At 43.5% G+C, this 14,058-nt stretch overlaps 1 protein-coding gene across 1 annotated transcript in view; it reads left to right on the top strand.

Moving 5' to 3' along the window:
* Positions 1-6,703, top strand: part of dnaaf11 (dynein axonemal assembly factor 11) — a 32,494-nt gene extending 25,791 nt beyond the window's left edge. The window contains exon 12 of the mRNA XM_069685387.1: positions 6,499-6,703. Coding sequence (XP_069541488.1) covers positions 6,499-6,703 — 205 coding nt within the window. The remainder of the gene's footprint in view (positions 1-6,498) is intronic.
* Positions 6,704-14,058: the final 7,355 nt, after the last annotated feature.

Here is a 14,058-nt window from a genome sequence, read left to right as displayed (position 1 = left end):
ACTGAGTTAAATTGTACTAAAAAAATCCTAGCTACTGATTTTAGCACCAATAAGAGATGCTTACACAGAATATAGGGGAAATAGGCCTTGTCCTGTTACTCTAATATACACCTGTTCACACAGATGCTCTGACCACTATTGGAGAATTTACAGTAGATTTATTTTCCATTAAAGAAATGGTCCATATCTCTGCAAAAATAATCTTTAGCTTTAAAATCTGTAAAGCAGACTGTAAACGATGACATTATCTTAATGAGCATATTTATAGTACTTAGTGTATTTTATGACCCAACACTAACATGAGTCATTGACAGCACCTCTCCCCCCGTGCAGCAGAATGAACCCTGTCTCAGTGAGCTGTAGTTTAGGTGAGCTCAGATCGCAGCAGCTTCACCTCTCAGTGATCTGCAGTACACAGTGCTGTTTGACCGAGCTCTGTTTCCTCTCCTTGCCTGTCGGTGCATCGTCACCATCATCATTACCATTTTATGAGCACGAGTCGCTTCCTGTCCTTCAGCCGGCCCCATCAAACACAGTAAAGAGCCCCTGCGTATCCTCTACTCTCAAATTAAACATTCGATAAAACCCTAAGCTGCTCCTGCACCACGGCAAGGTGAGCAGCACCGCGGGCTGCTGAGTTACTGCATCATTTGGATGTGATTAGGGCCGACCTTTGACCCCATGCTTAGCCACAGATTCTATATTCAACCTCTGGCTTGGAGGGAAATGGATCTGAAGGCCATTGAAGGGTTTGAAATGGATTTTGCCTCGATGACACAAGGCGGGGCAATGTTTGAATTCTGTCATGAAATGAAATATCAAACATCTAAAACCCGCAACTCATGTCTGCTGGGATGATGTCCCAAGTGGGTTTTGAAAGGTCAGAGGTCAGGGTCAACTGCAAAGCCACGTTTGTGCTATTAAATTTAAAGGAGCAGCCTGAAGGCTGGAGAGGCATCTGTCGGTGGGGTTGCAGACTGCATTGCATTGGTAACTCTTCTCCTAACCCCCTTACAAGAATGTTGCAGAATCTGGGTGCCTAAGAAACTCACAAAAAATGATTCTCCAGAGCCAGAGCTTGGTTTGTCCCTTCTGGGCTTCTGTAGAAACATGGCTGTGCGACATAGCGAGCTCCGTAGGCGAGACTTTTCCTCTGTATAGTTGAAAAGCTCATTCTAAGTTAACAAAAACTGTCCTCACAGCATTGCTTGTTTATAATGCTTACTTATATTTACAGGTGATTGTACATCATCTAAAACACACAACTTAAACTTCCTGCCGCACCAGGATCTGGAAGAGCTGAGCAGCTCAGGGCTCAAAGCATTTACTCTGTTTTTTCATGAAATCAATCAATGGTCAAGTGTTTCTAAGAAGTCGAGGTGAAGTCTTTGGTCAGTCCACGACAGTCCAAAACTCAAAACATTTGATTTGCAGGAATGTGAAGCAAAAAAACCTCTGACCTTTGACACGATGGAACGTAACGATGTTTGATGATTATTGTACATTTTCTATTCAACGACCAACCAGTCGTTTCATCCCTGTTAGCAGCTGTACACTGAGTGTGTTACAACAGTGTGTGGAGTTTAACACCGTCACATACGAGATCGGCCAAAATATTTGTGGAAATAAAAACAACACGAACATTTTGTGGAAACACTGAAAGCAGATCGATTCAATTGATTGACAGCCAAACAGCACATGTGGTTAATGGTAGGCTTGTTATCCCATTCATCAGTAACATCTACTGTTAACAACTGAAACAGATATTAAAGCTTTAACAGTAACCAGCAGTATTTTCTAATATGACATGTTAATAATTATAATAAACTAGTGGTAGGCTGTAGGTTCTGGTTCGTACATAAACTGTATGTCACACATTAAACGTATTCTATCACAGCAAAGAGTCGACAGCACGCAGCACAGCCTCTGCAGGTAAATCAGAATAACACATGAGTAAACTGTGACCCCCTGACCCCTCCCACCTCCTGACCCCTGCACCAGCCAGGCTGCAAACTTTACAACAATCATCGATATTGCACCATGGGCAGTTATTAGTCTGCAGCTCTCTCATTACAGCACACCCTCTGTCTGATAATAAGGTGTGGATGGCAGAAACCCTGCTCCTGTGTTGACTTGCCCACAGACCTCATTACCTGTGAGATATGACGACCAGCGGGCCTTTGCCTTGGGTGACCTATTACAGGAAGCCATCTTGGACTTCTTAACCAGAGAGGGCATTAGTAGAGGAGCCCTGGACTAATGACTCCATCCATCTCGCATAGAGAAGTGCTGACGATTAGGTTTACCCCCCCTCCCCGTCACCAAGATGAGTGTTAAACTTAGACCAGCCTCCATGATGACGTTATTCTTTAAAAAAATCACCCTCCTCCATTTTTATTTTATCCTTTGCACTATTACTTTAAATACTTTCCAATAACGTGGTGCTTTACGTGAAGAGTCTTAATCTCATGACCAACAATGAGAACAGAAAATAAAGAAATGCTCGGATTACATGTGAACTGCTAGATAATAACCAGGTGGTGTTCACCTTATAACGCTCACATACATGGGGTTTATTAAAGGACACACAAACAACCAAATCATTAACTGAAGACCAAAACAATAAACAAACACAACAACACAAAATCCCTGCTGAGATGTAATGACTGGGGTTTTTAAACACCTAAGACCAGGTGCACCTCATCGAGCAGTCACCTGGGAACAGCTGGAAGACACAACAGTGCAGCTGTAACACTGCGATCAGGTGCATCATACCTGAATCCTGTAAAATAAATATCTTCATTTTTATTATTGTTGGTAAAAAATAAAAAAAGGAAGTCATTGTTGACATTTTGGGTGTTTTTGATCTGAAACCAATATACAGCCAATAATGTGTCATCTTCTGATCTCTCTTCTTTGTGTCATAAATAGAAGGCCTCCATGTTGGGGCCATGCAGCACACGACATGTGACTTGTGTAGTCCGGTTCTTATCTGAGTGTGAATCACTTCCACTCCCAACCTAATCCTCTGAGGATCAGCGGCCACAGACACTAAGCAGAACCTGCAGTCGATTACAGCTCAGCTACTGTCGTTCCCCGTCAATGAGTTTATATGAGCTTAGTCACAGTTATCTTTCTGCAGACGGACGCACTCGCACTTTGGCATTGATTTTACTCAGGTCTGTATCTGCAGCGAGGACACTCGTGTCTTCTGCATTTGTCTGGAAATGTAAGGGACTGGGAGAGTCAGCATTGTACCAGTGTTCATTTGAGCAGCTATTTGAGATTCAGTCTTTCTCTTACGACAGAAATGTTAAAACGTTTTAGTCACATTTTACTCATTTTTATAATTTAGAGTTTTAGTCAAGTTCAGTCTAATTCAATCAGCCTAATACAGGCTCACTCTGCTGTAAAGTCCTTTCATCCGTCCTTACATTAAGTGTTTCCTGACGATGTTCAGCACAGGTAATATAGATCCTCAGCTGAGGTTATGTGTGTATAAGGAAACTTCTTGAACGTAACGTTATGCATGTAAAGCCACACAAAGAAGTCGTGCGGCTACAGTAGCACATTCTCCACATTCCTCTCTCGCCTTATTTGCAGCAGCAGTGTTGGTTTTTATCTGTGTGTCAGATGATACGTAAAACGGCCCTTTTTCTGTGAGCGCATTTTAGTCCCATCTCGTTAACGAAAAACAAAACATGACGTCAGAGTTTTATTATCGTCGTTGACGAACATTTTTCGTCATAATTTTCATTAACGAAATGAACACTGATTGTACCACAACATGTGGAGTTGCAAAGTAGTAAGAGTTTAAGTTTATCAGTCCTGTTCAGTTTCACACAGCCAGTTGTTGTTTCTAAAAGACTAAGACACCTAGCAGACAGCTAAGCACACACACCTGTCACTCAAACAGACCACACCCCTAATTATGCATAACTTTAATATAATTTTAACAAATTCTCCCCGTACAGAGAAATGAGCTACAGAGACCCAAACTGTTTTTTGTACCAGGCTGTAAACATGTTTATTTCTGTTGTAAAGTTTAACATGGGGCTCTATGGGGACTGACTCACTGCTGGAGACAGCCTCAAGTGGACACCAGAGGAACTGCAGCTTATTGAACCTCCAAGTGAGCTTCATTTCCGAGCAGAGGAGGCTGCAGCTTGTTTTGGACACCCTGCTGGTTGTTCTGAACTTGTCCGTTCTAAAAATAGGCATCGCTTCTTCTCTATCAGCGGGAAAATGTGATAAATTACTTTCCCATTTTCTCTGGCCGAGCTGCTAAATTTCCTGCTGCAGAGTGAATTCACTGCAGTGAATGAAGACGGGACTGAAAGTGTCAGTATATTTATATATGTCCTCTGGCAGCTTTATTCCCCTCTCAATAAACAAGTAACAGAATGCACAGAGTAATGAAGTGGCTCCTCCTCCTGCGTCATGCTGCTGTTTATTGTCGGCTGCTGTGCGGGAGATTAAAATGCCCAATATTCCAGGAAAATCTGCAGGTTTCATTCTTCACAGCTCACCTTTGCTGCCCACTACATACACTGTATCTTAGGAAATATTTGCTTCCATTGAATTAAATTAGTGAACAATTATTAACTCTTCAGGTTTTAGATAGTGAGACGTTTATTTAGGCAAGGCAAGTTTATGTATATATATATTCAGCAACAAGACAAACAAAAGCAAAGAAACACATCATAAAACAAACATTAAAAAGCAAAGTGAAGATAAAATAAAACAGCTAAAACAGAAGCCAAAATATAAATAAGAGTAAAAGCTACAGTGCAGATATGAATAATTAGAATAGTGATTAAAATAAATGTATTAAAATAGTTTAATGCAAAAACCAGATAAAACTGTTGAGCTGCTGATTTCATTGTGTTTCTGCAGCGACTGTGTTTGCAGCTGTCCATGGTGTAACATCATTTAGTCATGAGGTACTCAGAAGAGTCCATTACACATAAATCAAACATATTATTGTGTGTTTGCAGCATCACATACAAATTATTTCCATTCCCGGCACACAACTTGGAGCTTTAGGTGCAGGCGTGAGCTGCTGCTTCTTCCATCACACATATGAAGCAAACGAAAATGTCTGCCTCCACTTATTTCAAATGTGGCCCCTCTAAAAAAAATGCGTTCCTTCAGACTGCAGGTGACTAAACCTTCAGTCTAAGGGCGTTTTCAAACCTGCCTTGTTAAGTTCAGTTGAATCGAACCCTGGAGCGGTTACCCACTTGGTGCGGTTCGTTTGGGCAGGTGGGAACAACAGAATTGCGTTGGTGCGGACCAAAACCACCGGACCGAGACCTTGTTGAAGAGGTGGTCTCGGTCCGATTCCAAATGAACTCTGCTGCAGTTCGTTTGTGGTAAGAACGTGATCCGACCGAGTTATTTTTGACATTGTGATATAATCTGTAACGTTTAATGCAAAGCGGGACGCATGTATGTTTGTTTACAATACAAATGTGTTCACCAAGATCGTGATGTTCATTTCAGTTCAAGCGTGCGCACAGTTAACAGGCCGTTTGCACCACACGTTGCGGCTGCACTTCTTCTCATCATTAATTTTATTCCTGACCTTGTGACAGCCATTTCTACTGAAACAATACCAACGCACAGGCGTCTGATTCTGCATAAGAAATGCACCTGTCATTATGGATGTATTGTGTTGTTGTTCCTGGGCGCTGTCCGGTGCTGCCGGGTGCTGAAGTCTCTCACCTTGACACGTGGAACCTTTTTGTCCTTGCCTTCAGTCAGTTGTTTTAAGCTTTTAGCTACTTTGTTGAATACCTTTGGACAAATTCAGTTAAAAACTACATTTATGTGTTTTGTAACAGAGCTGATGTTATTAAAAAAACAAACAAACTGATAAAGTAACTCTAATGTCATGAGAATTGATTATTTTCTTCGCACCCCAACAGATTGGAAAACATCCTGGCGCCGTGCCTGGGCCTAACATATCAAGCTTCCCTGAGTCGTCTTCGGTTTAACGGTTGGAAGGTTAGACTCGTTGTACGTACTCAATGTGGCTCCCTTCTCCTCCTCAGCCGACTGAGCGCAGCACGTCTTCTTCGCATCACGTGAAGCAACACATTGTTCTCTAGAAGTCGCTGTGAAGTGCGTTCAAATGTGCCATGCTGCTCGCACATGTTGGCTTGGTATATGGCCCAAACGATGGCTGTGATTATGAACAAATGCCAATTCTGCCGATGGTTCCTAATAACGAAAAACTCCTTTAACCGCCCGCCAACCACACAAGATTTCTGACCAATGAACGGAGTGACAGCTCCCACATGGCTTTGTTTGATATGTTTCAGTTGGCTTGAAGTTTTGGTTTGTGAAACCGAACCGAAGTAAAAATGAACCAAACCAGCAACTCGTCCACTGATTCGGACCAAAACAAACAGACTATAGGTTGGAAACGCCCTTAAAGAGGAGTCATGTGTTTTTGCCCCTGACTCCATTCTTCTCTGATGTTTCCCTCCACAGAAAGAACAATGCTCCTCAGAGGCTGGAGGTGGATCCCAGCCAGCACGCAGCCATCGACCTCGCCAACATTGTGCCAAAACACCAGAGGACCAAACAGGGTCCGCTGGAAACGTCCAGGACGGCCCCTCCTCCTCCCCCCCCTGCAGGTGCCAGCAGCTCCTCCCAAGGGTTTGTGGACGACCCTGATGTTCCCCCACTGATATAAGACTTTAAAAAACAGCACAGAGGTTGGACTCAACCGTTTCTAAGTAAAAGGTGCAGACTGTGGAGCTCTGGAGGGTTTTATTAAACTAATCTTCCTCTTCAGACTGAATCAGACCTCCTCCCCAAATCTTGATTTACTGACTCGTCAACCAAACCGATGAGAGGTAAAAACACTATTCACTGGAAATCCAAGTTTTAGAGGTGTTAGAGATATACCGGCTCCAACCACTTTGACTTTCACAATAAAGTTAGATAACTTTGGGTTCCCTGTCAGTAAATCTACATCCCTAACTCTCCTCGAGCTCCTGAAAATGTTGATTTATTTAAAGAAACAATATAAATATAAACATCTTCTTTCTTATCTCATGTATTTGCAATTATCACTGCACCTGAGCGATTTGTTGTCCTCAATTTATGACAATAAATGAGGATTTGAATTAAATTCAAAATGGAAAATAAAAGTTTAAAAGACGCTTCAGTGAAAATTGACTGAATATTTTGAGGGAATTTCTTTGACACAACAGGAAAGAGACAGTTGGAGAGCGAGCTGCGTCCTGTTTGTCCCAGTGTTTGTGTGTATTGAAAATATAAAAAGCCAAACAGCAGCATAAGTAGGACAACGTTAAACAGGAGACGTTGCACCACACTGTGGAAAACACTGTCTGTGTTCGTCTGCAGGTCATGTGACTGTCAGTAGACCCTTCTTACCACAGCACAACAAACAGGTGCATGATGGGTAGAGCCAGCGGGGATCGTCCTCTAATCTATGGCGGATGGCGTGATAAGTATAAAATACACAAATGAACCAAATGCTCTTAAATTCCCTCCGAGCAGAGATACAGCAGTAACAACAGCTGTATGGACGTGAGGTCACAGTGACCTTGACCTTTGGCCTTTGACCAACAAAATCCAACCCGTTCATCCTTGAGTCGTTGTGGATGTTTGAGCCAAGTGTAAGAAGGATCGCTCCAGGTGTTCCCGAGACATCACATTCACAAACACGGGACGGAGGGACAACATGAGAAGGTGAAGTAAAAAGTGTAAAGTTATTCCAGATGGATTTTTAAAGACATCCTGAAGAGCACGAGATGAGAATACATGTGAAAGGTTTTAAACTGAAGTCTTATTACATAAACCAAACCTGCTGCTTCGTGCTGAGTAAGGAAAGAGGCAGAGAGAGCTCCAAGCTGTGTCCGGGAAATGGAAAGAATTTGCATCTGAATGCTGCAAACGCACAATAATACGTTTCATTTATATCTAACGGACTCGTCTGAGTACCTCATTAAGAATGATGTTATAGCTTGGACCGCAGGAAAAGTATGCAAAGTGATTTAGAATGGGCTGGACGTGAGGTCACACTGATCTTCATTAGGGACCTTTGCCGCCAAGTTTCAGGATGTTCCTTTGAGTCGTTCTTGGGAAATCACACTCACGATAATGAGACGGACGGACAGCCTGTCAAAGAGCATAATTACATAAAAAGTTCTTTCATTACAAATTCATTCAAGTCATAAACAGACAAACTGTAGATATGAGATATTCAGGAGTCCTGAGGTGTCGACCTGAAGCTGCTGAAAACGGAAAGTTGTCTTATTCTAGATGAGCTGAAAGGTTCGTGACCCTTTGACCTCCTGATACTCAGAGAAGAATATAAAAAGCTCCAGGGAGGAAATTAAAGTTATTTTTCCGTCTTCCTTTTTGCACATGTTTGGGTTTTGTCCCGTAAACTGCAGCTGGAAGGGAAACGCTGCAGAGAGCAGGAAAATCAATCGGCCTGTGCTCTGCTTCGCCTGCGGCCCGTCTGTGTGTTTCAGACCCGCTGCACTTTCTTTTCTGTGTTCTGTCTTTTCTTGCGATGCTGCTCCCCAGCGGCTGCCGATACCCTGCCAGAGTTTGATCAGAGAGGCTCTTCTCTGTGCCCAGAGGACACTGGTCAAAACTTATTTTGAAGCTTGCTCATCTCTCCTTGAAACTCCGCTGAAGTCTCCTCGCTCTGTGCTTCCCTCCGAGTTGTCACCCGGAAAGCTTGGAGGTCACGACTCCATCCTCTCCTCCCTCGTCCCTGGAGCTGCTCTGAGTGCCGTCACAGGCGCAGCGCCTTGAGGGAACATTTTGGCTTTGGACCATCTTTCCTCCTGACAGCTCCACTCTTCTCTTATCATCCTGCCGTTCTATATTTGGAGCGCCTGGCTCGTATCAACCAGCAGATTTTGATGTTTGTAGCTGGTTGCTGCATGAGAAACCTGTGAGCCCGAAGAGTGTTCGTCTTTATCTGTGCATCCGAAACTATTCTTTTAGATCTGATTCTGATAACATGTTCTTTTAAAAGCATTTGTCAAACATCTCGTCTTAGTAATGATTTAAGTATAATGTGGTTAAGATGCAGTACAGTGGTTTCACACTGGATCAGAGAGGAGAAGCTGTTAGACTGAGAGCAGCAGAGACCTTTCTAGAGACACATATCTTCTGTGAACCACACCATCGAGAGACAGAGACAGTCGGCATCTTTTAGCTCGTCCTCCCGGGTCTGAAAAACCTGTGAACGCGCTAGTTTTGGTGGGAAAGGGGTATGAGAGACAGACAACCTTTCACGCTCACTCTCACACCTACGGGCAATTTAGAGTCACCAATGAACAAGCATGTCTTTGGACTGTGGGAGGAAGCCGGAGCACCCGGAGGGAACCCACACATGCACGGAGAAACACTAATCACAGAAAGGCCCACTACGTCTGAACAGGGATCTTATCATGTTCTCTGTGAGCGATACAGACAAAACAAGGGTTAAAACTGCAGAACATGTTGAACTTGTTATGTGACAGTTTTAGAGTTTTCTGGGTTCTCACAATCAGAAGTAACAATTGTCCTGAAACATGGCTTTGGAGACGTACCACTTTGTCCACAAGGGGCGCTATAACACATGTACAGGACAAGTTCAGCTTTCTCCACAGGGAACACAAACACGCTCAAGATTAAGTGTTCTTGTCAGCATCCGTACTGAATTATGGACGAGAATCAAGAAGCGTAGAGGCAAGAGAAACAAAGTTAAAAAACAGTGCACGTTATTACCTTCCTGTTTGCTCTTGTACCTGCCGAGGCTTTCAGTGTGCTGCAGCTGGGGTCCTAAACAACCCGTTACAGTGTCATTTAACGACGTCGTGTTTTTGCACCTGATCTCATCGTTAGCTTCCAATAACCAAACTGAGTTTAATGAGAAACCTGATTTCTTTGGGGGGGACACCTGTTTAGCCTTTTCCCATCACGGCACTCGTCCTCTTCTCTCTCTGCAAACAGAGAAAAAAAGTCCTTCCTGTTGAATCAGACGGGAGGAGATCAGAACCAGGCTGACAAGAATCCAGAGTGTGATCTTTGTTGTCTCTGATCACACTCAGAGGCAGAAACAGTCCTGAACCACCTGCTTCAGCTTCAGATAGTCACTATAGTTTTGAGTAGAAGACAGACAGAGCTGACTCGTAGCTTTAATGTTCCTCCTTTAATTTCTCTGAGACTCACCTGAGACACTGTTGATGGAGTCTGATTTTAGGCTTTCACTCAGTTCAGCCTCTTTTCTTTTACTTCTATTCTTTCAGTCTCAAAGCTTTTGCTTTCTTTCTGCGGCTTTTCTGTTAACTGCAAATATCACTTTGTGTTGGAGGCAAATGGTTATGATGATTAATGATTAACTTATTTCAAACCTGGATTTTGTCGTCCAAATGTCTGATGAGGAAAAATAATTTGGGAATCGCTCCGGTAGATTGCTTCGGTCTGCAGCCACAAAACAAGCTGTAATGGCTGCAACGTCATCCTTTGCAGCCGATGTGTCCACTAAGGTGCCTGTTTTTGATTGTTATTCTAAGTGTCTGATTGATGCTTGATTATCGATCGGCTGGACATTTATTTATTCATCACTCCTTTGACTTTAAGTCCTTAAATGTACTAAATGTGTTCACTACACTTCAGACGTGTCGGACGGATTCATTCGGCTCTGCTTCATGTGCCCTCCACACTGACATTAGCAGGCCTGTCTGTGATGAATAGGGCTGCTGCTCTGTGATTCCTCTCTGTGGCTCTGTCCCAGGGGCTGATGGGAGGTTTTCGAGCCTCTCTGGCCTCGTATCAATGTCAGCATGTGTTGTGCTGCTCAGGCAAATGACGGACAGTAAAACCAGCGAGTCCTGCCGGCTTTAAATCTGAGGAAGCTGCAGCTCGGCTTAATTAACGCCATACCGGCACTCAGCGGGGTTACGGCCTCCGAGCACGCTCCGCGGCTACACGCAGAGCCCAGAAATTATGTTGAGGAGATTGAGTCCCTGCTGGGGATGGAAATTCAGATCGGATGTTTGATTCTCACTCTGGACTATAACACGGAGTCAAAGGGACACTTCAAGGATTCATGGGGAGGAAATCCAAAGACGTTTTGGCTCATGAGTGGTCTTTGCTTTATTCTCCGGACTCTCCTCCTCCCCTCTCTCCCTCCTTTCCTCTCTGGGATGAATTATTTAGCCGTTCTCCTCGGAGTAACCCCCACCTCTCCATCTCTTTCTGTATCTCTGCTGGTGGACCAGGCGTCCTGTGCTGCAGCCAAGGACAGATGCAGAGCCGCGATGGGCGGCTCGCTCTGCAGCAGGAAGAGCCAATAGGAAACATCTTATCACTGTGAACGTCAAAGCTGTTTTATGGCTTTAATATTATTTAAGTTGTCTTTTCGTGATCTGTTGCTGAAAAGACCTCCTGAGGGACATTACGGGGACCACAGTTCCAACATGTGATCATGTTTCTGAACGCCCGACCGTCTGTGCCATTGTTATCTAAAGATGTAGATAAAGTCAGATTCTGTGCAGCTGACTGGAAACTGTTCAGTGAGTTAGCAAATATCTCCATATCCCCCTTAGGACCCCATAAGTCATATCAAATACTTCTAGTGCGTCAGCAAAGAAGTAGATGTTCTTTTTTTGTCCATCAGGTTCATTCAGTCGTGCTCTAAAATTTGGAACTACAGATCTCATAACGGTTTACAGGAAGTTTAATAGGTTCAGTCAGTTTTTCTTAAAGCCTGTATTTCTTTACCTTTTAGCTACGTAGCATAATCAAAGGTATGCTGAAGCTATTAGCTGCTCCCGTTTGCAGTGTATCTCCCATATATCACTGGATTTACTTTGAAGAAGGCAAGAAAGTGTCATCTAAAATTGTAACGAACTGTAATTGAAAAAATTAGGCAGCGGTGGACCGCCGACTTCCTTGTTCTGAAGGTAAAATTAGTGTTTTTCTCAATGGAGTCTATATGGGTGTTTTTAAACCTGCGAGTGCAGGTCTAAATGACTCAAAGGTAGAACAAGTTTTGGAATTGTTCCAGTAGATGTCTTCAGCCCGGCAGCCGCATAACAGGCTGTAAAGAGTCAGAGGCTTTTGGCCACATGGCAACTTCAAAGCCACCAAACTCCATTAACAAAAAGAGTCATTTTGCCTCAAAGAACAGGAGGTCCTGGTCTACAGAAACCTCGATCCACTAGTTCTTTTTTTATGCCATTGTGTTGCAGAAATATAATGTTGGATTCAAAAAACAATTTGAAACATCAAAGTCAAACAGAAACACAAAATAAGACTAAATGAGTAAGGTAGCGGTACACCTGTAACTCCTGTGTTCTGTGAGGTAAAATCAATGTTTTTCTGAATGGAGTCTGGTGTGTGTGCAGAGAGCGATGTAACGTCTGTTTGTGGTTAAAAAAAACCATCTTCCTCTGTAACAAAAAGGTCTATCTCTGTAGGGATCCTTTCTGTCATGTTGTCAATCTGAGTCACTTTGATCAGAGCCAAAGATTTATCTGCAGCCATTACAGCCTGTTTCACTGCTGCAGGCTGAAGCAATCTACTGCAGAAATTTCTACCGATTCGTCATTTAGAGCCCAAAACTTGCAGAAATAAGGCCGATGTTTCCATACAGCCACACACTGTCAGAAAAGCACCACACTCAGCACCTCATCACCCTCCAGCTGCTTTCATAAGGAAAACAACGTGTTAAACTGTGCAGATCAAGTGCTTCAGACCCTGCTCATCAGAAACCAGAAACCATCAAGTCACAGAAATGTGTATTAAATCAAACCAATCAATCAACCTCCTCCAACCATGCATTGGATACATCATAAAAGCTGCTGGCTGAGCGACCTTTTCACGCGACCCCATGTTTTTGAGTCCATTACACCTCTCCATCTGTGTGCAATCAATGCTGCCGCTGCCGCAGAAGTGCCTGCATGTGCACTGCATGTAGACAAATCATCACTTTAAAGGTTAAAAAAACACACCCGCAGATTTTGGGAAACAGTCATCGAAGGTTTCTGACAGCAGAGAGATTTAAGCCGTCTGATTTCCCCCAAAGAAAGACGTAGTCACTAGTTTTGAATGATTACAGCAACACGGTGACTGACATGTGGCTGCTGTGTTTCCTGGTCTCACCATGGTAACACCAGCAGGCCTCAGGGCTCCATCCACCAGGCGATTCTGTACGTGGGGCACCTGCCTGCGCTCGGAGAGGTCACATGGTGATTTAATGCCGATGGGTGAGATTGATATGTTTATTTTAGCATTTATGCTGAATCGCTGTATGTGGTGAACTGTGAGTGTCACTTCAGCAGCAGCTCCATCCTCCGGGAGCCGACAGCTGCAGTCATTTTTCATGCAGCCGGAGACACGGGCAGCTTGATTCACGACGGCTTTAAGTCAGCGAGCGTCTCCAGAGGCTGAAACACAGAACGGCCTCACGTGTTCGTCACATGAAGGTTAAAGGACAATACTGCTGTTTTTAAACCAGGGCTACGTTTTATATTTAAACGACTAATGGGTACAAAAAGTTGTAGAATTTTTTAATTACACTGCTTCGGCCTGCCGCCTTTAAACAGGCTGTAATGGCTGCAATGTCATCCTTGAGGGCAATGCGACCAATGACAGTACATCCACTGAATGTGATTGGTTTTGACACTGACAGGCTCAGATTATTGTAAGAGTATGATGGATCCCTACAGAGATAAACCTTTTTCTTAAAGACGGAGATGCTGTTTTTAAACAAGACACAGCTGTTACATCGCTCTCCTCAAAGCCACCAAACTCCACTGACAAAAACAGCCATTTTACCTTGCAGAACTCAGGAGCTGCTGCTCTGCTCAGACCACAGACGTTTGGGCTGTTTTACACCAGATTTACTCGTCCTGATGAATGGAGGAGGAATCTGGTTTGGCTGCTTGTCTTGTACCAAAGTTCAGCCCAGATTATCAGGTTAAGTTTTCTCCTTGAACATAAAACTAGATTTTGAATTGGCCAGGATTTAAAACCTCCTCTTGTCCGAGCCCGGCTTTAGTTTTTTATGTT

The sequence above is a fragment of the Semicossyphus pulcher genome, unplaced genomic scaffold (genome assembly GCF_022749685.1).
Source record: "Semicossyphus pulcher isolate SPU_LCO1_2020_fin unplaced genomic scaffold, fSemPul1.0.p SCAF_7, whole genome shotgun sequence".
NCBI classification, from domain to species: domain Eukaryota; kingdom Metazoa; phylum Chordata; class Actinopteri; order Labriformes; family Labridae; genus Semicossyphus; species Semicossyphus pulcher.
This window is presented reverse-complemented; position numbering and strand designations above follow the sequence as displayed.